The sequence below is a fragment of the Enhydra lutris genome, unplaced genomic scaffold (assembly GCF_002288905.1).
Source record: "Enhydra lutris kenyoni isolate GAN:26980312 unplaced genomic scaffold, ASM228890v2 scaffoldscaffold34, whole genome shotgun sequence".
Lineage (NCBI taxonomy): Eukaryota > Metazoa > Chordata > Mammalia > Carnivora > Mustelidae > Enhydra > Enhydra lutris.
Genome location: NW_019154118.1, coordinates 21699827 through 21725951, shown reverse-complemented (window position 1 = coordinate 21725951; position 26125 = coordinate 21699827). Strand labels below are relative to the sequence as shown.

The window sequence follows — 26125 nt, the reverse complement described above, 5'->3', positions numbered from 1 at the left end:
CTTTGAGCTACTGTGCTGGGGGTAAAGCGATGGCATCTGATGGAGGGGAGCACCCTGCCCATTCACATATCCTTTGCGTTGCCTCTGACAATATCAGTGAGTAGAGGCAAAGTCAAAATTGTGTTTAGGACGCCCTTTGCTCATGTTTGGAAACTTGACAACGGGCAAACAGCAGGTAATTGCGACTGAAAGTAGCTGCGGATGCTCTCCACCATCAACCAAAAACATGCCTTTTATTAGCTATGAATACCACTGAAGTCATGTTAAAGAGAACGGAAATTGGGGCGCCTGGGTGGCTCAGTGGGTTGGGCCACTGCCTTCGGCTCAGGTCATGATCTCAGGGTCCTGGGATCGAGTCCCACGTCGGGCTCTCTGCTCAGCAGGGAGCCTGCTTCCTCCTCTCTCTCTGTCTGCCTCTCTGCCTGCTTGTGATCTCTGTCTGTCAAATAAATAAATAAATTTTTAAAAAAAAAGAGAACGGAAATTAACTGAAAAGAAATTTTTGCAATTACAACAACATAACAGTGCAATGTAGGGATGCAGATTCTAAAAAAATGTAGCTCAGATATTTCCATTTACACTGAAATTTATACATCAAGAATACAGCAAATACTGAAACAAAATCAGCTTCCTTGAAGAAAAGGAGCTGTGAAATTTTCAGTGAGAATGGGCTGCCCTCTGCTGGAAACTTTGGGAAGTTGCCACCAGGGCTGTGGCAACAAGTTTCCAGAAACAGTGATACTTGGAAGTAAAACAAAAACAAAACCCAAAAAAAAGCCACAAAAAACCATAGCAACAAACTTAAACTTTGGTGTTATTTTTTAGACTATCTTCAGTAATCACAGACTGTTAAAACACAATTATAGAAAAGGCCCAAGGGAAGGGGAAGGGGATACTTTAAAAAAAAAAAAAAAAAACCGCCTAAGATTCTTTTATAAATGTAGCACTGTAAAACCAGCCTCTTTTGCTACAGAACTCCACAAATATTTTACTGGTAAGAAAAAAAAGAGTGAGAATATATTCTTGGACATGCCCGGGAGGCGGACAGAGGTTTTGTTAATAGAGGCAAGAAAGAAGCAAAGCCAACAGCTGAATGACACCTGGAGTGTTCTTGTTGGTTGAGTGCACACACTTCAGGTCACTTCTCTCAAAATGAGATTAACCTTTGCTCTCATGTCTGTGTGTGCATGACGGGGGTAGGAGGGTAGCAGCAGCTCCAGAGGGACTTGGCCGCAAACCAGGGGCACAGCAACCAAGGGGAGGTCTTCACTGCATGTGTCCCAGAGTAGGGGGTATATATAAGATCTACGAAGCAGGCTCACCACCCACCTACACTTGTTTCATTCTGCTCACAAAAGCCACAGGCTCTTACCTGAGCAGACCAAGCAGTGCTGGTCGACAGGGTTTGAACTGGAAGGCCAGGCAGCCTTCCTCAAGGCTGGCTCCCCCTGCTCCTACACACTCCTCCCAATCCATCAATAAAATGGCACTTGAATGGGTCTGAAATTGCCAAAATGGTCATTTCTCTTTTCCAGATGTGTGCCATTCACATGTGCTGAAAAGATCAGAGGGAAGAGAACTATAGGAAATCATTAACATCCATTAGTGTACATCAGTACAATATTAGTTAATTGTTTCCCAGAAAGCAGGGCCCAGAGAGAATGGGTAATAAGGGCAGGTAAGGTTTGAGAGGCAGTTAAAAAAAAAAAAAAAGTGGGGTTGGGAGGAAGGCAAGAGGTGTGGACGGAAGCCTGCATGCATAGCTGGGACCGTAACTAGAAAAGCACACCGAACATTTTGCCCACTCAATTACCTTGGATCTCTGGAGTGATCATTTGCCTCCAATCTGTAACGGCAATAGCAGTGGATAGAAAATCACATAAAAAGTCTGTTGTTGTTTTTAGTGATGCCAGGGCCCATCTGCGACCACTAACCCAGAATTCCTTGGGGGACCCAAGCAGACAGCGGCAATTTTGTAAAGGGTCTCCGGGCAAGTCTGTCACGCAGCTCTGCCTGAGGATCACCGCTGTACCGTCACGTCCTCTCCAGCACTGAGGGTGACGCGGTCGAGGCAGTGAGCAAGCAGTCCCGAGAGCACACCCTTCTCACTCAGCAAGCTGAGGTTCAAGACTTAAAACAGTTACTACAGGACAACGGCAGCCGTTGCCAAACACCAGTTCTGCAGGTCAGTGAAGGTCCAAGAGAACCTTCCTATGGTGGGTGACGGCTGGAACCTGTGTTGTAAGTCTGTGAAAAACCCTGGACAGAACACATTTTTTTTTATTATTTATTCATTTGATAGATAGAGATCACAAGTAGGCAGAGAGGCAGACAGAGAGAGAGGAGGAAGCAGGCTCCCGGCTGAGCAGAGAGCCGGACGTAGGGCTCGATCCCAGGACCCTGGGATCATGACCTGAGCCCCTAACCCACTGAGCCACCCAGGTGCCCCCAGAACACATTTTAATTCACACACTGGAACCATCGAGAGTCAACAGTTCACACTTTCATCTCCAGGCATGTTGTCACACAACAAGCAGCCCAGAAACCAGAAGAAAAAAAAAAAGAAAGAAAGAAAGAAAGAAAACAGGAACAAAGAGAAAACACTACTACACTTAAGTATTTTATGAAGACACCTAAGGGTCACTTAAAGCCATTTTTTTTAATGCACCTACACAGGTAGCGTTATTTAATCCAACTTTTAATTTCATCATGAGCTATTTACGTGAAGAAGATACAACAGGAATTCCCAGTCTGTGTCGCTACAATTCTGTAACTTCATACCCCATCTCAATTTGCCTTGTTTTGTTTATCAAATCCATGACGTATGATTTGTTTCAATGTCAGGTCTATGTTAAACTCCACAGCTGACGAGAGCCGAAACAGCCTTCAGTTTAAAAAAATCACCCGCTAGCTTGGTTATTATTGAATTTGAACGATCCCTTACAAAGCCACCCTGCCGGTAGACTTCCCTTTCCTAACACGCCTGATAGGAATGGAGCACTCCCTCACACCTGGAGGGGAAGCCATCTGGCCCAAATTCATTCAGAAGATCTCCTGAGCTAAGTCTGACAGTCCAAAATCAAATAATAATAGGAATATTAAATAAAGGTACCAAATCTCTTTTTAGAAGGAATCTGGGGAATCTGCCTTAGTGTGAAAGTCTGTGTGTGCTCCAGGAGAATTCCTAAAACACACACAGTATTGAGCCACATTCACACCTTCCAAACTACCCTTGGAATACCAGAGGACGTGCAACTTGCTGTGTGTTCCCTGGTCTAAAAATCTGTCAAAGGGAAAGCAAAGCTGTGTATTAGTTGCAGGTTTCTTTCTACTTTTTTTCCTCCTTTGTCAAAAAACATGTACACTACCAAAATGTTCAGGGAACTGCATTGAGCTCTGGGAATACACACAAGTGTGACATGGGCTTTGCCACAGATGTGCCAGCGATGTTCCTGAGGGGCAGGTTTACAAGCATTCTGTGTCAAGTTCCCCTACTGTTAGCAAAGACACTAGGTGCTTGTGAGGGGTCAGGAAAGGAAGTAATCCTGTAGTCTAGAACAGCTTCGCAGACAAGAAACAGACTCAAGCTGGCCTTTCAAGTCCGAGTAACAGAAGAGAAGGATGACATTCTAGACAGAGAAAAATAAATTAAGGCTGTGGACTTCTCCCTCCTGGAATTGTATTAATAAAGCATCCTTCTCTGAACTGACTTGACAGAAATAAAAACAAACCAAGTTTCGTGGGCGTTTTGGGTCCTACGGAAAGAAAATTGGTAATCCATAGTATAAAACCAGAAAACAACAAAGAGTTACTGGTCATAGGAACAAGGTATGGGAATGATATTAGGAATTCGTTCACAAAAAAACCTTTTATTGCTCCTGACAACCCCCAAACAAAGGGGGAAATTACCTATTAAATATTACCAGATCCACGCTTCTGTGAATGTGAAGACTGTCTGAGTCCAGAGATTTTCCATCCAAAAGCCTAGGGTGGACCCAGAAAGTATCACTTTTTAGGCACAACACTGACCCGCTGAATAATCGTCCCAATGCTCCCGATGCTTGGCTTTTCCACTAGTACAATAACACTAACCCTCACGGGCTTTCATAAACAGAGGCTTCTTCCTAGAGTTTTCTGAATAAACATCCCAGGCTATTTGGCCTGGGGGAGGCAGGTCTATATGCTGAAGGGTCAGAGTGGTGGAGATGGGAGGAGCTGAGTTTTAATCTCCACCAAAGATTTAAAAGCTAGATGCAAAAGAGAAAATATCACCCTAAGAACAAGAAAATCAAATTACCAAGGTTTATTTAACTTTTTCTTTTACAGAAAATACAGGTATGTAATATAAACACTGACAAGTGAGATAAAGGACAGGGATCAGGAAGACAAATGAATTGGACAAGACTTGCTTCAACACTGCTCTGCTTCCTGATTTCGTGTGCAGCATGAATTACATGGTCATATATGTTGGAAAAATTAAAAGTAACATTCACCTAGATTTACCAAAACAGCAGAGGGCCTCTGAAATCCAACAATGCCACACAGAAGTCTGATCTGCTGCCAAAGGACAAAGCTAAGCCCACATCCATCTATCCATTTACTCGAGGCATTTCACGTAGTAACTTAATTTACACGTGCGCTTTAATAGGCTGTGGAGGCAAGGATGAAATTGTGCCTCTTTTCCCTCTTCAGAGAAAATAACTAAATTAAAACAGAGCTGCTGGACACTGGGCAGATGACAGCATAATCACAGTGAATTATCTCCATAAATCCCATGAAACGCAACACAATGAAGGACAGCAATTGGTGCTTTGCCCCCACAGTCACTCCACTTCTAATGGTATAAAATCACATGCGGTTTTTAAGGCTCTTCCCCAGAACTCCAAACCGGGAAAAATGACCCAAACAAATGATTGAGATCAAGAGCCACCTTGATTTACAACAATCTGCTTCTAAACTTGATTTCAACGATAAAAGAGTATGGGTTCCCAATTTCAATGATTATCGCAAGAGATTAAAGTGACTGATCTTTCATCGCAGTGTACCGGGTGATAGGCACACTTTGAGGACAGATGCCTAATACAGCATCTGGTTCTCTCATGGGGCTCAGTTTCTTAAGATCTGGGGTTCAGATAAGGCTGCTTAAGATCTAAAGATCAGGGGGACGCCTGGCTGACTCAGTCATGTGACTCTTGATCGCATGGTTGTGAGTTTGAGTCCCACACAGAGATTACTAAGAAATAAATAAACGTTAGAGATCAGCAAGCCCTGCAACTACCAAGTACACCCGCTCCCTCGCTCAGCTCCATAATCAAAGTTCTCAGAAGTCATCTGTGGTCCTTCATTTTTCCCAAACCTCAACAACCTGGGGAGAAACGAGTGCCCCAGAGAATACATCTTCACGGTGAGCAGAGTTTTGGTAGCTCCTGCGGAACACGGGTTCTCCAGAAGAGAAAGGCTTGTGTGACCAGGTGTTTCAAAACTCCTTCCCAGGCAAATCTGGCCTCCCTGGGGTTGTTGAGATTGAGATTTTTGTTCAGTGTGGTTATAGAACATCACATGAGAAATACTCATTTTTACAACAAAAAACATTCACCTTTACATCCCTTACCCACAGCATTTGGCACAGTGTTCCATCTATTGTGCTCACTAAAGATGGACCTAGAACAGAGGAAACCGAAACCTGGTCTTAAAAGGGGGTAGGAACGGATATTCCCAAGGAATCCCTGGATCAATTGTGATCTTTTTTGTGCTCTATTACAGTAAGTTCTTACTCAGAAGGCTTTTTTTTTTTTAACATGCAAGATGATAAAAATAGACCAGCACTGTATCACTCAGATCAGGAAAACAGCTACTCGCCCTGGACCTCCGTGATGGGGCTCATTTACTTCCGCAAAAAGCAGAGTGCTTTAGCCCTCGTGAATGACAGTATGCTGTTCTGCAGGTAGGACAAGAGCTTTCACCAAAAATTCTCTACCCTGGAGTCAGACCACAGATGCCAGTATCTGGCTCAGAAAGCAGGGACCAAATACTAGGTTAAATGCCAGAAAACTTTAAAGCAGCAAGTGGGACCCTGGCTTATCTTCACTCTCCAGTTACTGTTCTAAGCTGTCTACACTGAGTTCCTCTCCAATGCTTCAAACCCAGAAATTCCATTAGAGGGATACCAAGGAGGAGACGTGTTGTGTGGGAACTGGCCACTTCCTCCCCTATGACTTCTCTTCTCCTCTCTTGGGATCAGTTCCTGTTGGAAAGCCCTTCTCCCTGAAAAATGAAAGATGAAACCTCTGGAAAATAGCTTTATCCTATATGCAGATACTAGACACAATTACCTTGAGGAAATAAGGCACCTAGAATAGGACCCCAGATGGCCTATGTGGGAATCCAACTGATAGATCCTGTGGGGCTGCCAAGGAACAGGGCTTCCAATCATGAGCACTACTTTCCTGCCACAGGCTGGGCTGCATGGTGGGGTGCTGCTGTGACGGACTGACAGGCACAGTGGAGGTTCTGAAGAACTCAAAGAAATACAGGTACGTCTTCCTTAAAATAGAAAGTTACATTATCTATCGGGTATCTGGCCAACACCATCATTCTTCCAAGTGAGGTCTTCAGAGTTGAGAGAGGAAGTAGGAAGAGCACTAGGGGAGCAGTTAGGGGACCCAGGCTCCAGTCCTAGCTTTGTTACTGACTGGTCATGTGATCTTGGCCATGCCGCTTGACCTTCCCCGTGCCCCCCGAAGTCATTATCTGTAAAATGGGGATAAAACCACTTGCCTTGCCTGCCTCACGCCATGATTGTGAGGACCAAATGAGATAATGTGGAAGTGCTTTGTAAACTGTGGAGTACTGTGTGTATAGTCACAGTATATACTCATTACATTTTAATCAGGTCTTTATCATTGCCTATTTGACTAAAAGTGCCCCATGCAGAATGTGCTTTGCAATAGACAGACTCAAAAATCAGTGCTACAAATACACACTGGCCTTTTCCACTAGGGTTGTGAAAAAAAGGGAAAGTCTTAATTTCCTCAGAAATGGCCTCAGAATACATTACTTAAAAATGTGAGGCCATCCAAACCTACCAAGTGATAGAATTCATTTTCTCCAAAAAAGTCCTGTACAATTATGGCCTGGTCTGTGGATACCTTTCTACAGAGAAGTCTTGAATTCAAGAAACGGCATGCTAAAACTTAAAGAAAACATAGTTACAGTTTGTTGTAAAGGAAATAAAATGAAAATAAGAGGCATCCTATATAACAAAATTAGGTTACAGTTCCTCAAATGGTTGCCTTTTTTCCTGAGATATCTCCAGGACAAGGTCCTAGTCCTGTGAAGTGCTTAAGAGAAGCTTAGTCTTGCACAAGGTGAGAAGGACATGTAGGTTGGCAATTAGGCTGTGCTCATTTTCAGCACTAGGATTTGAACAAGGAATGCTAGGAGCTGCCAAACAGCTTTGGTGGCAAAAGCCCATATGGCCCCAAAGAGGCTTGCTAATTCTCAGATGCCAGGCCAGAGTATGGAGAAGAGCTTAACGCGGCCATCCAGTTCTGGGATTTTCAATTCTTCCTGTAAGGTGGTTCTGCTCTTCTCCGGTCTAGTAAACAATTGAACAGAAGAAAAACAGTAAGATGTAGAGCAACATTATCTACCAGACTGTAGGGCCTTTTTCTGCCCAGCTGCAAAAAGTTTACATGCAGAACAGAGACACAGGCAAGACGTGAATGTGAATGACTCTGATCAGCCCAAAGCACCCAGATTCCAGCATCCGTGCGAGACTGCCTTTATTACAAACGTTACAAATGATGACTTCGAGGGAGTCCCGTCAGTGCAATCACTAGTTAAGAGGATGGTCATCCTTTGGGGCCACAGGTGTGTTGCTAACCTCCACTTTTCTTCCTGATTTGCTTTGCTTTCCGGGGTTTGAGGATGGTATAGTTTGCATAGGCTGTATACTGATCTGATAGGAAGGGGACATAGAATGCCCGCAGCAACCTCGAAGATCTGAAAAACAAGAAAGCAAAAAGAAAAAAAGACAGAATTTCATCACTTGAGAGAATTTACCAGCAGTGTTGAAAATGGTGAATAGAAGTTACCTAAGTGCAGTAGGGATCATATTCTACGTATGTAGCACAGAAAAATCTGTCAGTTAACTACTAGATCATGAAAATAGATTTAATCAAGACCAAGCACCTTGTCTCCAACACCAAAAAGATGGTGTCCCTAATAAGCCACAGGGTTTCCTACAGAATAGCTCTAGGCCTTCACTTTGCATAGAATATACCATAGAAAAGTTTCAGGTCAAAGGACTGCTCTTACTGGAATAAATTCTTAATACCCAAGCAGTTTCTGTATCTAAGAGACTATAGAGATGCCAAATGCTCCAATGATCCTGATTCCAGTTCTAAGTTTCCTAGGAGAGGCAAAGAAAGCCATGTCCTGGGCTTCCTGTGCAGCGTTCCAGCAATGCCTAAATCAGAGGAAGAGAGTATACACACAAGCTCATATCTCTGGCAGGTGATAATATACCCACTTGTTACCAAAATACACAAACAGTGGAAAACCTGAATTTCTCATGGGTCTCTGAAGAATGTGGAAAAATGCCTCCTGTGTATTGAGCACTCGGTATTGGACAAGCACTGGAAAAAGTGCTTACACTTTTAAAAACCCTATTTAATTCACCCAATAACCCCATCAGGAAAGTGCTGTTATTATCCCTACTTCTTTATACGTGGGCACCTGAGGCTGCCACAGACAAAGTAACTTGTTCAGGGTCACACGGTAAACCATAGAGCCCTCATTCAAATCCAGATTTGACTCCAGATTCTGCACTCGGTAACCTGCGCTCTTGATCTGCACCACGGTTTATCCTGCATCCCAGACACAGACTAACCGAATTCATCACTTCCTAGAAAATGTGGCAGCGAGAGTCTGGAATTCTATATGAAGTCTTACTTCTTGACTATGCTTTCTGAGTCTGAAAATCAAAAGTTGGCCCAGTTACTGCCACCCTAAATGAGGGAGCTGAAGAGTGTTCTGCTGCCAGTCCTCTTCCAGACTCTAAACTTGTAAATGTCATGTCAACGTGGCATTTGTCCTGGCAGCCTCCCTCTGGCTTTGGCAGGCTCCCACAGTGCCTGCACACAATGATATCGTGCTTGGCATACACACCTCTTCGATTCTCCCCAAATGGGACGCTGGCAGAGTGCTGTGCTCAACAGAGATGCACTTTACTTCAACAGCTAACAGCTCAAGGGCTTTGATAAAAAGAGGCTTAGAAGAGACTCCCGAGATAAAGCAGGCCTGCTAACAAAATGAACAGGAGGAGGAAGCACCCACCTCTGTCAAAGAGAAGTTAGTTTATCCTTTCTGTCCATGCTGCACAGAGAAGGGGAAGGTCAGAACAGAGAATGGTAAGCCACAGGAAACTCCTGCAAGCTTTGGTGTAGTAAAGAGGGGCTGAGACGAATTCAGTGTCATTTCCATTCCAGTGGACTCTGCAGTCAAAGCCTTGTTAACAAGGTCAGTTCAGCCCTTCAGGCAGCTCCAGCAGAACATCGGGTCTGCTGGGTCCAATCTGAGTGTTTCATTTCTTTTTTTAACAATTCCTTACTATTTGGGAAGACTTATTTCATAATATTATTTGCTTTAGAATCTTAAGAACAAAGAGAAATTCTCCTTATTTTTAAAAATAGAATAAAACTCATTCTATCTTGTAATTACCATATGGATCCACTGCCACCTTTTATAAATTGAAGCTGTATTATGGGATCTTAGTGGTTTTATTTATTTTTTCCTGTATCTCAGATTAATTACAACTATGTTTTTTAAGAAAACTAAAATAAGACAAAGGAAAATGATGAAATCACCAAAAAGATGATGCAAAAGTAATCACTATTGCATTATATCCTGCAATTTCTAATTGCATTGCTCAAATTATTGTATCATCTTCCAATAAGGTATAAAAGAGCTGAGATGCTATCTTTGCAGTCAGCTTTTAACTTTCATTGAGCACAACTGAGAATGCAGGATCTTTAAATTTTCTGTCCATAATGACAATGAGAAGAAAACGGACAGAGGGAGACATTTCACAATTAGTAGATCAGAAATGGGTGCAAAGTGACGAAGAGCAGCATCCTTAGCAAGGATGGTGACACCGATCCTACGTAGAAGGTCAGAGTCAGTCTTCAGAGGACTGTAGCCTCTGCAGTATATATGGACGAGTCTTCTCCAACTCAGGAATTGAAGAGTGAGCGAAGTATTTCTCAGAACAAAAAGAAAGTAAGGTATTTGATTCAGTTAGTCACTCCACGGGGAGGACTTCATCAGTGTTTTGCAGCAAGAACCTAGACCACCCCGTTACACTTAAAAAGGGCATAGGACCATATTCCTTCATCTTTTATGAGGTCTGTGGGCCAAATTTTATTCGATATAGTCCCTAAGTGGACAAATGCTGAAGGCAGGTTAGCATACAAAGGTGACTAGAAAGGTATATATGGGGAAGAAATTTAAAAATTCAATGGATCATTTGTTGGTTTATAAATCTAAGAATGAAAATGTCTGAACTGTGGAGCCAAGAAGATAGTTAAATTCTCTTCAACAAAATTATGAGCCACTAAAGGTTTCAAAAAATTCTAGTTTTTCACTTTGATGATGCAAGTGCTAGAACAAGCAGAAGTGATAAGCTAGAATCTACTGGAGATATATTTAAAATCTGGAACCAGTACTTCCAAGATGGATATATTCCAGGTCTATGCATGACAACTGCATTCACAGGGGTCCATTTCAGGTATCTATGTATCTACATATATCTATTCCGAACCAGGAGAATATGGAACAAAAATTCACGGTCCCTACATTTTTTTTTTTTTTAAGATTTTATTTATTTATTTGAGAGAGAGAGACAGTGAGAGAGAGCATGAGCTAGGAGAAGGTCAGAGGGAGAAGCAGACTCCCCATGGAGCTGGGAGCCTGATGTGGGACTCGATCCCGGGACCCCGGGATCATGACCTGAGCCGAAGGCAGTCGTCCAACCAACTGAGCCACCCAGGCGTCCCACGGTCCCTACATTTAAATTATTAAGATTTCAAATAAAGGGTTTTTTTTTGTTTGTTTGTTTGTTTTACTAAGCTCTTATTCTTATTTTTGTAAGTTACTTATAAAATAACTACAAAATGTAAAAAAATGAAATGTCTGTTGGGCAAGACAGTAAATGGCAATGGAGTATTTTTCTTGGTGTGCTGATAGATCATGCCCAGAAACTCCAGAAGAGATCTTGGGCCATACAGAGGACATCATCAAAAATACTGACTGCCCTGAAATGGAAGAAGGGCCACTATGCATTACTGTTGAAGGAAAAGGTGGGCTGAGACAAAGGTAAAAAGATAAAGGAGATTTGGACAGAGTATGTGCAATACATACGAACGGATTAGTAGCAAGAATATACGCAACGAAGATAAGTGACTCCACAGGGGAAAATGACAAAGAACATGAACACAGAAAAGAAACACGAATTGCCAATACTAGTGATCTAGTTGGGAAATATAGAATACAAATGATATGTAATGATGACAGAGCAGTCACTAAACACTAAAAGCGAATACCAAAGTTCAAAGTGCTAATATACCCACCGAGAAGAGAGGACAAACACTGAGGGTTGCATAGGTTTGGAAAAAGCATTTACTGTATCTCATTTCATTTTCTCCATCCAACATTCCAAGATATACTCAAAAGAAAGGCAACTTGCTCTTTCATAACCAAATCTACAGATCTTAGGTTAAGAGCTCTGTCCACTCAGCACCAGCCAGAAAAATGGCTTGAATAAAATCCAAACTCTTTCTCATGGTCTACAAATCCCTAGGAGATCTGGCCCTTGCTTACTTGTCCCACCTCCCCTTGCACATTGTCCTCCTGCCCACTCCACTCCCACCACACCAGCCTCCTCCCAGTCCCTCCCTACCCTCTAGCCTTCCCATGCCATCCCTCCTCTCCCTGGAAAATGCTTCCACCCTGTTTTTTTCATAAATAAGTCTAACTCATTTTTTATTCTTCATCTTGGGGGCAACTTTGAGAGGTCTTGCCACGTCCTAGGAAAGCCTGGGTTTCCATTTTTATCAGTTAATCTCTCTCAGTGCACCCTGTGTGTTTATTACACTCTTTGCAGTTTGTAATTATACATTTATTTGTTGGTTAACTCATTTATTGTCTGTCCCCAACAATTCCTCCCCAGATTTCTGGGACCAAATGTTTTATTTACCAACAGCACAATGACTGGCACAGAGTACGTGCATAGTGGTGCTGAAAAACAGATGTTGGATGGATGGATGGATGGAAGAATGGAAGGCAGGGAAGGAGTGAAGGAAAGGGAAGGGCTGTTGAAGAGCGTGAGGGAGTGATTATATACAAATGAGATCTGAGTTTAACTCAATTCATTTCTTCCACCAGTGACTGGACACCATGTCAAGCAATGGTTTAAATGCCAGAAAAATAGTGGTGGACAGAAGATTCCTACTCTCAAAGGGGAATTCAAAGTCCCATTGATGTGTGGTTTGTAATGACCGTCTTGCTAAGGACAAGCATAGGTCTGCCTTGGATACCTGGAGAGATCTGTGAAGCATCCTGATTCTGCCATGTTTCTTCAGGGTACAATCACAAGAAATTCAGCACCGATTCTAATATGTGTTCAGGAAACAAGAAGTCATTTCTAGTTAAGCCTGAACACAAAACTATATAAAAGGTAGCGACTCTGTATAAGGAGAAGCTAAGAAGAATTTATTTATGTACTTATTTATGTATTTTTAAGGTTTTACTTATTTTTTTTAAGATTTTATTTATTTATTTGACAGGCAGAGATCACAAGCAGGCAGAGAGGCAGGCAGAGAGAGAGAGGAGGAAGCAGGCTCCCCGCTGAGCAGAGAGCCTGATGCGGGGCTTGATCCCAGGACCCTGGGACCATGACCTGAGCCAAAGGCAGAGGCCCCAACCCACTGAGCCACCCAGGCGCCCCTAAGGTTTTACTTATTTGAGAGAGATAGAGACAGCAAGAGAGGAAACACAAGCAGGGGGAGTGGGAGAGGGAGAAGCAGGCTTCCCGCTGAGCAGGGAGCCTGATGTAGGGCTGGAGCCCAATGTGGGGCTCCATCCCAGGACCCTGGGCTCATGACTTGAGCCAAAGGCAGATGCTTAATGACGGACCCACCCTGGTGCCCCTAAGAATTTATTTATCATCAGAGCTTGGTGTTGGAAAAAACCTTATTAGAAGGTGAATCTCCTTTTCTCCTGGAAATTCTGTTTGTCGTCTTTAAGAGCATTACCTACCTTTAAAATCTAAAGCAACTAGTATCTTCTAGAAGATAAAATGAGCAGTCAATATACACACCTCTGGATATGTATGTTGATTCTAATTTTTTTAAATCCAAAAAGCGAGTTGGCTTGAATTCTTCACTTCTAACACTATAGCTGCTGCTCTAAATTTATTTCTTTACCATCAATAGCTTTAATGTGTTAAACACAACGGGGGCCTTTAAATGGTGTTATTATTGCTGGAAAAGGGGAACTGAAATTGGTTATTTGCCTGTAGTGAAAGAAAAGGGCAGTGGAGCGCTGGAGTAACATAGTCCAGGAAACACTCAGACCTGGAAACAAGGATCAGACTGAAATACAAATCACAACAAAACTAATGTCTATCAAAACGCATAAAACAATGTCTGTAATAATGTGAAAAGCCGAAGTATTGCCCTAGGGAAGCACAGGAAGCATAATTTAGGGAGACACAAAACGTGTGCCTCGATGATGGAAACTGACTTCCCCTCCCAGTGAGAAAGTCATTTAAGCAATTCAAGGATGAAATCGAGGTGGACAAAGCAATTGCCTGAATAGCATAATTAGCCGACAGCTCAGAATGTTTTCTAATTCAATTACCAGCCCTATTGATCAGGGCTGGGGAGGGTTCTGCCACAGAGATTTAAATCTGCCCTTGCTGACGTGGATGGAAGACTGCCAGCCAGCCCCTAAGGTCGCCAGTTCAACAGGCACAAATGAAATGCTGGGTCAATTTTTCATGTTAAAAAGAAAACATCCAGGGGTGCCTGCGTGGCTCAGTTGCTTAAGCGTCTGCCTTCGGCTCAGGTCATGATCCAGGAGTCGTGGAATGGAGCCTGGTGGGGAGGGCTCTCTGCTCAGTGGGGAGTCTGCTTCTCCCACTCCTGCTCCCCCTGCTTATGTGCTCTCTCTGTTAAATAAATTTAGAAAGAATGAATGAAAGGGAGAGAGGAAGGAAGGAAGGAAGGAAGGAAGGATAAAGAAAAACACCCTAGTCCTCGGGTTTTCTAATTTTCATCTATCCATCCAAACATTAATATCCCTGTGAACCTCTAGTCTAAACCCATTGCCAATTCTTTTTTACTAAAGCTGGTTTCCTTTTTGTCTCTCTTGCTCTCTTGCACTTAGTTCGTACTCCAGTGACAGACTGTCCACGACCCTCAGCACAGAAACGGCCTTTCACAAATCTTCAGTTCTGCAGAGAATCTCAGAATCCCCTCAAGACTTAATTTTAGCCATCCTCAACCCACAGTCCCATATCAAGCAACTTAAGAACTGCTTGTATGCATCCCAACTGTGGCTGTGCTTTAAGATTCTTTAACAGGGAATGGGGGAAGGGACACTAATGTTCAGTAAGTAGAACAGAGGTGACATTTATCTCCTTTCCCAACAGGACAGAAGGACACAGGAGTCACATGCTCTATGTTATACGCCACGAGAATGTCAGTCTCTTGAAAAACGAATGAACTTGGTCTAATTGCCGTACCTCCAGTTTTTAGGACAGTACCACAGAAAGTGCTCGATAAATATTCTCCTATGAAAGAAGAAAGGACTACCTGACTCTTAAACCAGAGCATCTAGTTTTACCTCCCTTGCTTCCGGCAATATTCATCTTCTACAAGGAAAAGGAATTATCAAAAACATTATGAAGCTCTTTTTTCTCTTCACTTCCCAAGCAATTCAGCCCTAAAGACTTCCATCTGATGGGTCCAAGGAAAGTAGGAGACTACAGTGTGTGGGGGTGGGGAGGGAGTCCCATTGGGATGTTACAGCACACGTGACATACAGAGGGCACCCACAGTGAAAATATTTTTTTTAAAGATTTATTTATTTGACAGACAGAGATCACAAGTAGGCAGAGAGGCAGGTGAATAGAGAGAGAGAAGTAAGCAGGCTCCCCACTGAGCAGAGAGCCCAATGTGGGGCTCAATCCCAAGCCCCTGGGATCCTGACCTAAGCCGAAGGCAGAGGCTTTAACCCACTGAGCCACCCAGGTGCCCCCAAAGAAGATATTAATACAGTAGGTCATGTAACCTCTCCAAGCTTTCAGTGTACATAAAATGTGCTGAGTCATCATTACCGATGTGACCACCATGACACTTTATTTCCAACAGGGATGTCCAACAGACCCCTGACATTCAGTGACTACATTCCCAGTTTTGACTATTTGGTAGCTGCCTCCAATGATGCGTGTAATGGTCTGGAAGTTCGCTGAGGCACTAACTGTAATCGCAGCACTACAAGACTGGTGTACGGACTGCATCATTTAACTGATCCATGGCCCTGGTCAATCACCTGGCCTAATACCATAACCTCCTGCCAGTCACCTTTAGCCAAAATTCAGAACAAGGAAATTGAGAAAGAACCGCTCTTAGGCAACTGGCCATTTCCTGACGTTCACTCCCATCACAGTGCTGGGAAGATGCTCTTCACTACTATCTTTGCCATCTGATGGCCACTTCGATATAAAGGTATTACACACTCCAGCCACCACTCCTGTGGAGGAGACACTAAGCCAGGTGCAAAACTGTCTGTTTGTTCTTTGGACCCTTACTTGGACTATTTCTATGCGACAAAGAGTGAGTAACATTGGAAACCACATCAGGGAGACAATTCTGACAAGATTTTCAGAGAGGAAATACACAGTGAATATACTTTAAAATAAGATGGTTTTTTAGCTAACAAAAACAATCTGTGATTTCTCTCAAATGTGTGGTTCACTGATGGGGGGTTTCTGTTTCACCTGGTGTTGGCTAGAATCTTCACAACAGCCACAGTCCTGTGGCTGGCTATGGACTGGGAGCTCAGCTAGTGCAAAGGGCCTTCAGGCCTCCTCCATGTGGGACTCCTTTCTCCACACGGCCTGTGGATCTCCTTAGAGCTCAGTGCATGGATCCTAAGAAGGAGCATTCCAAGAGACAGCAAACAGAAGCCCATCAGCCACTCAACAAATCTTTATCTTACTGAATAAGGGCATCAGCTTCTAAAGAAATCCTTATTTCACTTTTTCTTGTTTATCTGGCATAAATCCAGTTCTAAGAATGTGACATAATGGGGCCCTGCATGGCTCAGTCAGTTAAATGTCTGCCTTCAGCTCAGGTCACGATCCCAGGGTCCTGGGATCAAGCCCCACGTTGGGCTCCCTGCTCAGCAGCCAGTCTGCCTCTCCCTCTCCCTGCTGTTCTTCCTGCTTGTGTGTGCTCTCTCTATTGCTGTCAAATAAAAATTTTAAATAAAACACACTGATATTTTTCAAAAGAATGTAAAATAATCACAAAATAAGAAAACTACAGGCCAGTATGACTAATGAACACAGATGCAAAATCCTCAACAAGATATTAGCAAACTGCATACAACAATGCAATAAAAAGATCATCCACCATGGCCACATGGGATTTATTCCAGGGATGCAAAGATGGTTCAATATTCACAAATCAGTCAACGTGATACACCAAAATGAAAAAAAAAAAAAAAAAATCACATGATCATCTCTCTAGATGCTTAAAAAACATTTAACAACATTCAGTATCCATTCATGATGAAAACTCCTAACAAAGCGCATTTACCAGGAACATACAGTGACACAACAAAGGTCATACATTAAAACCCCACAGTGAGGTGGAGCCCTGAGTAGGGTTGCTCAGCAGGCGGGGCCTGGTTTTGGGCCCAGAGCCTCAGAGCCAGGGACTCTACACCTGCGCTGGCCTGGCCACTGCCAGCAATCCCGGTGCACCGTGGTCGCCACTGCAGCACGCCACCTGGGTGGCTCTGCAGTCCACGGGCAGTGGTGGGGGCCACGGTGACAGAGGATGGTGAGGAGCAGCACAAGCTGGAGGCTCTGGAGCCCATCTAGCCCAGCTCCTTCACAGCAGAGGTCCATGAGCTCCCCCTGTCAAGGGCCAGTCCTGCTCCTGTTCTCTCACCGCAGTAAGGGTCATTAACTGGTATTATCAGAAAATGCACCCAGTTTCACAATTACTCTGACATCTGAGGCTGGAGAAAATGATGAAACTGTCCAGACCACCCTCAAGTTCACTGATATAGTGACAAATACCCAGTTGAAGCTGCTCTTTATGAAATATTTTCCCGGAAATATCTACAAGATGATGCTGTCTTGGACATTTTATTTTTTTTTTAATTTTTTATTTTTTGTCTTGGACATTTTAAAATGATTAGCACTACAGGCAGAAGAAAATCTTGGTAGGGTAACGATCTTTACTTTAGTGACCATTGTGCAAGAAAAATTAAATGAAAGCAACCAAATAAAAACTGGAAGAGAAGAAAATAAACAAAAAGAGAAAGTAGCAGCAGAAGATGAAGAAAAATTACTTCATGCCACTCCTGTTACAAATGCGAATTTCCTAAGTGGAAAGGCCAAGTTTGTTCCAGAACTCTTGGAAATCAAAAAGAAATGAATGAAAGAAGAAGAAGCAGGAAAAAAAATGAATTAAGTGGGAAACAACCATTCGAAACACATCATGATCGTGACACACTGGATATGCAGTGTTTGGAGGATGCTGGAAACAATGCGGAGGTAGATGAATTTCTATTCCAGGAAACAGAGGACTTGGAGCTAGAGGACGAGGAGGATGATTCAAACCACAGTCCTGCAGACCCAGAGTGTGATCTAACCAACCAGCCCCCTCTGCAGGGAGGCATGGCTGCCACAGCACCTGCGGCTATGCTGAGGTGTTGACTTTTCTTTCCTTTTTTTCTAAGAGAAAATAATTTTCTGGAGAGTATTTTTCTAATAGCTTTCCCACTGAACTTAATAAACTGACCTCAAAATTTCAAAAACAGAAAACCCCATAGCTAACATCACACCTGATGATAAAAAAACTGAGAGCCTTCCTCTAAGATCACGAACAAGACAAGGATGCGCACGCTCATCACTTGTACTCAACGTAGTACTGGAATCCCAGCCACAGCCATTCGACAAGAAAAAAGGACTAACACACATCCAAAATGGTAAGGAAGAAGTAAAACTTTCACTATTTGTAGATGACAGGATACTATACATAGGAAACCCTAAAGACTCCACCGAAAAACTACTAATCGACAAATTCAGTAAAGTGGCAGGAAACAAATTAATATCCAGAAATCTATAGCATTTCTATATACTAATAACAAAGTAGCAGAAAGAGAAATTAAGAAAAGAGCATTTTCATTTGCACCAAAAATGATGAAATACCCAGGAATAAACTTCATCAAGGAGATGAAAGAACTATACTCTGAAAACTGGAAACAGTGACCAAAGAGACTCAAGAGGACACAAGCAAATGGAAGGTAGTCTATGCTCATGGATTCGGAAAACGGATACTGCTCAAATGTCCATATTACCTAAAGCAATTTAAAATTTAAAGCAATCCCTTGCAAAATACTGGCAGCATTTTTCAGAGTTAGGACAAATAATCCTAAAATTTGTATGGTACACAAGGACCCAAAGAGTCAAAGCAATCTTAAGAAAAACAAACGTAGAGGTATCACAATTCCAGATTTCAAGATATACTACAAATCTGTAGTAATCAAAACAGTATGGTACTGGCACAAAAACAGACCCACAGATCAAGAGAACAGAATTGAGAACCTAGAAATAAACCCACACCTTATGGTCAATTAATCTTTGACAAAGGAAGCAAGAACACACAATAAATAGGAAAGAGTGTCTTCAACAAATGGTGATGAAAAAACTGGACAGCTACATGCAAAAAGAGGAAGTAGGATCACTTTCTCACACCGCACACAAAAGTAAAACTCAAAATGGATTAAAGATCTAAATCTGGGGTGGCTCAGTGGGTTAAGCCTCTGCCTTCAGCTCAGGTCATGATCTCAGGGTCCTGGGATCAAGCCCCGCATCGGGCTCTCTGCTCAGTGGGGAGCCTGCTTCCCCCTGTCTCTCTGCCTGCCTCTCTGCCTATTTGGGATCGCTCTGTCAAATAAATAAATAAAATCTTTAAAAAAAAAAAAAAAGATCTAAATCTGAGGGGCACCTGTGTGGCTCAGTCAGTTAAACATCCGACTCTTGATTTTGTCTCAGGTCATGATCTCAGAGTCCTGAGATAGAGCCTTGCACTGGGCTCCCGGCTCAGCAGGAAGTCTGCTGGAGATTCTCGCCTTCTGCCCCTCCCCCAACTTATGCACTCTCCCTCTCTCAAATAATGAATGAATCTCTAAAGAAAAAAAAAGATCTAAATCTGAGACCTGAAGACATAAAAATCCTATAAGAGAGCACACAGGCAGTAATTTTTCTGACATCAGAGAAACATAGCAACATTTTTCTAGATGTGTCTCTTCAGGCAAGGGAAACAAAAACCAAAAATAAACTATTAGGACTACCATCCAAATAAAAAGCTCTTGCACAGTGAAGGAAACCATTAGTAAAACTAAAAGGCAACCTACTGAGTGGAAGAAGATATTTTCAAATGATATATCTGATACAGAGTTTATATTCAAAATATATAAAAAACTCATACAACTCAACATCAGAAAACAAACCCTTTAAAAAACGGGCAGAGGACCTGAACAGACATTTCACAAAGAAGACACACAGCTGGCCAACAGACACAGAAAAGATGCTCAACATCATTCATCATCAGGGAAATGCAATTCAAAATCACAATGAGATACCCCCTCAAACCAGTCAGAATGGCCCAAATCACGAACACAAGGAACAGCAAGTGTTGGCAAGGATGTGGAGAAAAAAGAACCTTTGCGCACCATTGGTGGGAATGCAAACTAGTACAACCACGGTATGGAGGTTCCTCAAAAAATTAAAAACAGAAATATCATATGATTTTGTAATTCCACTACTGGGTATTTACCAAAAGAAAATGAAAACACTAATTCAAAAAGATACATGCACTCCAATGTTTCTTGCAGCATTATTTACAACAGCCAAGATTCAGAAGCAGCCCCAGTGCCCATCGATAGATGACTGAAGAAGATGCGGTGGGCATATGTACAATGGAATATGACTCAGCCATAAAAATGAATCTTGCCATTTACAATACACTGGACGGACCCAGAGAGTATAATGCTAAGTGAAATAAGTCAGTCAGAGAAAGACAAATACTGCATAATTTCATTCATATGTGGAAGTTAAGATACAAATGAACAAAGGAAAAGAGAGAGAACCCAAAACACAAACTCTCAACTATAGAGGACAAACTGGTGGTCGTCAGAGGGCAGGAAGGAGGGGGATGGGTGAAACAGGTGAAGGGGATTAAGAATGCACTTAACATCAGGAGCACTCAGTAATGTATAGAATTATTGAATCACAATCATATTGTGCACCTGAAAGAAATTCAACACTGTACGTTAGATATACTGGAATTAAAATTAAAAACTTACTTAAAAAAAAAAGATGTGGTATATATACACAATGAACATATTACACAGCCATAAAAAGGGAGGACACTGCGTTTTGAGACAACATGAATGGACCCAAAGGATATTATGCTAAGTGAATAAGTCAGGGTGAGAAAGACAAATAATATATGATTTCATTCATATGTGGAATCTAAAAAAATAAAACAAATGAATAAACAAAAAATAGAATCAGATGTATAAATATAAAGAACAAACTGAGGGATGTTAGCGGGAGGTGGGTCGGGGATGGACAAAATGAGTGAAGGGCTGGGAGATGCAGGATTCCAGTCATGGAATAAATAAGTCATGGGAATAAAAGGCACAGGATAAGGAATATGGCCAATGATACTGTAAGAGTGATGTATGGTGACAGATGGCAGTTATACTGTGGTCAAAGTAGCATAATGTATAAACTTGAGGAAACACTGTTGTACACCTCAAACTAATGTAACATTGTATGTCAATTATACTTTAAAAAAACCTGAAATACAATAAATAACTGATAAATATTTTCTGAGACCTTAGTATGTGCTAGGTGTTGAGGCGATTCAAGAAGATTTGTGGTTTCTACCCTCAAGGAACTCAGAATAAAGGACCTCTGATGATGCCAGCTGCCTGGTCTAAGCTAAAAGGGGGGCCAATCCTACAGACTGTACACACTCTGCAAACCTGAGTCTCTATAGCACTCAGCACAGATGGTCTGTACACAGCCTCTTTCTAGAGAATTTCAAAACACCGGGAAGCACAATTTTTGAGCTTCAGAAAAACAAAACCAAAAAAAAGGTCTGTTCTTCTTAAAATGTCAGCAGATCTCAATGATTAAGCAGTTGAAGACTGCGGGGAGCAAAATGCCAATGTGTTTTGAAGCCAAATCTAGCCTGGGGTAGCTCTGCCGGAAGAAAGGTCCCAGCAAAGTATCTGGGATAAGATTTTTAAAAAGAGGGGGGAGGCCAAAAACTGATAAAGAAACAAAATAGTGAGAATAATGCGCTATAAAGAATTACAAAGTTCAGAAACCCTGATCTCGTCTTCCTTACAATTTCTCAGTATTCCCGGCAGAGCTGAAGGAGCTGCGGTACCACCATGACTGCCGTGCAGGAAAAGACAAGAGCACTGCGGTTACTGATTAGGAGGGAGAACTAATTCCGCCCGAAGGATGTGAATACCATCTGAAGCAAGTCAAACTGTTGGCCTGCAACCAAATACCGCCATAGGGTGTAGACTCCCTTCCCACCTGGGTAGCAAAAGCTGCAGACGAACGGCCTGCTGGACTATTTTGTGCACCATATGTCTCTTCTGCTAGAAATTTCCTTTAAAAAGGAAAATTTCAAAAATTATCCAATTTGGATGAAGAATGGCATCAAAAGAGCTGTGATGGCTTTAAAACACATCCATAATTCTTTGACATTCCTCCCATGGACAGGGAAAACTAATTCCTCTCCCCTTGAACACGGGTTATTCGAGTGGCTTGCTTTCAATGAACAGAATGAGACACGAGTGAGACACTGTATGCATTCCCAGGCTCGGTCATAAAAAAACTTTAGAGCTTTTGAGATACTAGCTTTTGGAAGCCAGCCACCATGCTGGGAGGAAGCATAGGCCATGGGGTGAAGCCATAGGTGTTCTGGCCAACAGCCAGCATGGACTGCTAGACACATGAGGAAGCCTTTGCAAGGCCTCTAGCCCCAACCACCACCTGACAGCCAATGCACGAACAACTCTGAGCAGCTGAAGAACTGCCTGGCTGAGCCCAGTCAACCGCAGAACCATGAGGGAAACAATAAATAATTGCTATTCTTTTGTATTGCTAAATTTAGAATGATTTGTTACACTGCAATAACTAGAACAAAAGATTCCAACTCAATTGCTCTTAACAGTGATTCTCCAGGATCATCTTCTTCTCTTCCAGAAATAAACAATCCTGCTTATGCTGGGGTTAGGGGCTGGGGACACAATGGCTGCCACCAACCAGACCACCACATAGGACCAAAATGGATACAGGTGCCAAAGACTCTTTAGGCCTCACAGCTGCTGGATTCACTTCTTCTTGGAGGCTAAAAGAAGAGTCGTGGTCTCTGTTAAAAATAAAAAAATAAAAATCTCCATGGCAGGTAAGGCTTAGTGGCCACTGAGAATCTTGTGCTGGGCGTTGAAAGAACACAGGGGACAGATGCCGTCCGCACAGTCCCGATCTTGCTGTTGTCAAGGCCCTGACTGCAGGAGGTCCCTCTCCTGCCATGCCAGCGGAAGGCGTGAATGTTTAACTCCTTACTTGCATCTACTTTTCAGCTGTAACTATAAACTTGCAGGGCTTTGAAATCCTGCCCTATGTAAGGCTCCTCAAATTATCTCAAGCCCCTCATCAGGCAAGCCTAAAATTCAGTTAGAGGCAGCTTATATGTCCAAAATAAGAAAGAAGGAAATCTCACAATCCGTAAACCAAAGGTAAAGCAAAGCAAGCCAGACAGAGGGGACCTGTACGGAGGGAGGAAGGCGTGGACGGTGAGCAGCTGTGTGAAGCAGGGGCAGGGCCTCCCAACTTGATTCCAAAGCTACAAACAGGTCCTGGTCTCGGGAGGTCAACTCCAAGACCTTGTCCAACATTCTCCCCACACTTAGGAAGGAACCCACCCTTGAGCTAGCAACTCACGGCAACGCTCTCCTTTCACTCCTCTCTGGGGAATCTCAGAGTAGGTATTACATCCACCCACGCGTCAAGCTATTTTATACAAGCAACAATTATATCATGCTTCAAAGAAAGGAAAAAATTCCTCTCTTATTTTAGAAAGTACGTAATATGAGGCGGCCATAGGGTAACAAATGTGTCTGCTTTAAAAAGTGATATTGATAACTAGTTTAGACCCCATGTCCTGGGAGTCAGAGAAAGCTTTATAAAATTAGCCAGACATCAATATGGCAAACTCAGGGAAAGAAAGGCACGGCTTTGGCACCAGCTGTGTGCAAGGGGAGACCAGAACATGAGTAAGAACTTCTGCCTGGGTCCTGTTTCAGGCAGGGGTCTCTAGGCCTCTCATAATACAGAGAAGTGGCCTATGAGAAAAGAACAAATGAATTTCTGAGTTGCCATTCACCTAACTGGGCTAACGACATTTAGCCCTGTTTATGGAGTCATGCTCCATTAGCCCAACAGGAAAGGCCTTGCTTGTCTTGCAACAATTTTAACAGAAAACAAGCCTCTTCCTGTATTCACAGATATTCAGAATTCCTAAATTTATCCCAGTCACAATTATTGACTAATAAAGATCATTACTTGGGGCGCCTGGGTGGCTCAGTGGGTTAAAGCCTCTGCCTTCGGCTCGGGTCATGATCCCGGGGTCCTGGGATCGAGCCCCGCATCGGGCTCTCTGCTCAGCGGGGAGCCTGCTTCCTCCTCTCTCTCTGCCTGTCTCTCTACCTACTTGTGATCTCTATCTGTCAAATGAATAAATAAAAAAATCTTAAAAAAAAAAAAAAAGATCATTACTGTTCTAATCATCTTTAGGCTGCTTTCCCCTGGAGCTGAGTCTGCACATAGGGTATTTCTATGTGCCAATATGGTCTTCAAATTATCCAGGTTCCTTCCCTCTCAGAAGGCTGAGACTGAGCTTAGGTTACAATACCAAGGAATGTCAGCATATTAAATCAAGTAAGCAAGCTATGGGCAAATCCGCACATCGGCATGGACTGCTGGGCAAAGGAACCATCCACGCTCCATCCCTCCCTCCTGCTTTTTGAGGCAAGCCCCTGTATTCTAGTCACACTGAAGCAGGGTGACCACACATCTTCATTTGCCCAGGACAGGGCTCCTTTTATTTTCAAAAGCACTTTGATTTTGGATGATCACTTATAAATCACTTTACCTAAAAGCCAACTTAAGCCAGTGAAAGAGGTAAATTAAGTTCTTCTTGACTAACCCTCAGCCGCTCCACTCAAAGGGCTTCTTTTTATGTTCCCACTTGGGCTCATGATGTCCTCTCCTTGAACTATCTAGATGATTCTGCTGTCTCTACCACCGGTACGAATCTGCCCTTTCCTCTACACCTCAACTCAGCAGCCAGGTCCTTCAGGAAGCTTCTCAGCATACCCTGACCGCCACAGATCTCCCCTTTCTTGAAAGTTCTAGCACATAAGCTGGCACTTCCTATAGTCTTAATATTATTTTCAAGTCGTTTTTTGCATGTGTAACTACACAAGCTGTACGTTATTTAAGGGCAAAATCTGTCTCTCATTACTTCTTTTACATCCCTTAAAAAATCCAGCTCTGTGACAAGGACATAATATCTTCTGATTTTCAAACCTGCCTAACCAGCTGGCTCTGAGCTCTAAGATGCAGGTGCCTCCTGCTGCTGACTCCCTTCTCCCACAGCACCCTGGACTTTTCCTTTAAAGCACCCAATGCAGGTTGTAACTATATATTGATTTGTATGCTTATTGTTTAACGCCCAGGTCTGAGAGGATAAGGAATTCGCCCGTATTGCTCATCACTATATACCTAGGATCCCCCGCAGTGCCTGGTGGTGTTCAAAAAAAATCTGCTGATTGGATGCATGTCAGATGGATAGACAGACAGATAATGGAATAAAGAAAAAACATCATCTCTCAAAGTGAACCCTCAAAGTTTTAGGTCCTGAAACCTTTGAGAAACTAATTGGCTTCCATTTCTAAAAGAGCATATGGTGGTATGTAACAGGCTTATTAAAACCTTCCCCTTTCCTCAGGAGGAGCTAGAGAGTAATTAGGTCTGCAGCCCCATCCAGTCTAGGGTCTAAGACATGAGTGACCATCTCATGCAGATGGTGCCATATTTCTGTTACAGAAATTGCTCAAGTAGAAAAACCAGGGTCTCAAGAAGACAGAGGAAATGTAACAACCCCAGGGAAAGGGCTGGAAGGCATCCCAGGATCAAGCTCCCAAGAGCATCTCATGAACCACCTCAGAGCAGTCTCCCTAAGGTACCCAGGCTCTGACAGAACAGCCCAACTCAATCATCCCAAGACAGCAACATGAGACGTCACGGTGCTGACGGTTATAAACTGCTGTGGCAAGACTGGGCTGTGAGGGGTGCCTGGGTGGCTCAGTGGGTTGAGGCCTCTGCCTTCCGCTCAGGTCATGATCTCGGGGTCCTGGGATCAAGCCCCACATCGGGCCCTCTGCTCCCCACATCAGGAGCCTGCTTACCACCCCCCACCACCTGCCTCTCTGCCTACTTGTGATCTCTGTCTGTCAAAGAAATAAAAATAAAATCTTAAAAAAAAAAAAAAAGACTGGGGGGGCGCCTGGGTGGCTCAGTGGGTTAAAGCCTCTGCCTTCGGTTCAGGTCATGATCCCAGGGTCCTGGGATCGAGCCCCACATCGGGCTCTTTCCTCAGCGGGGAGCCTGCTTTCTCCTCTCTCTCTCTCTCTCTCTCTCTCTCTGCCTGCCTCTCTGCCTACTTGT

General features: G+C 43.0%; 1 protein-coding gene and 1 pseudogene across 4 annotated transcripts in view; one reads left to right on the top strand and one right to left on the bottom strand.

The window, feature by feature from the left end:
• Positions 1-5211: 5211 nt before the first annotated feature.
• Positions 5212-26125, bottom strand: part of LOC111153921 (ALG9, alpha-1,2-mannosyltransferase) — a 106802-nt gene continuing 85888 nt past the window's right edge. For 3 of the 4 annotated variants that reach the window (XM_022513237.1, XM_022513235.1, XM_022513236.1), the window contains one exon: positions 5212-8004. In XM_022513237.1, the coding sequence (XP_022368945.1) occupies positions 7881-8004 (124 nt within the window). In that variant the 3' untranslated portion in view covers positions 5212-7880. The remainder of the gene's footprint in view (positions 8005-26125) is intronic. The other variant, XM_022513234.1, reaches the window with a different exon arrangement.
• LOC111153972 lies at positions 15437-18016 on the top strand (annotated as a pseudogene).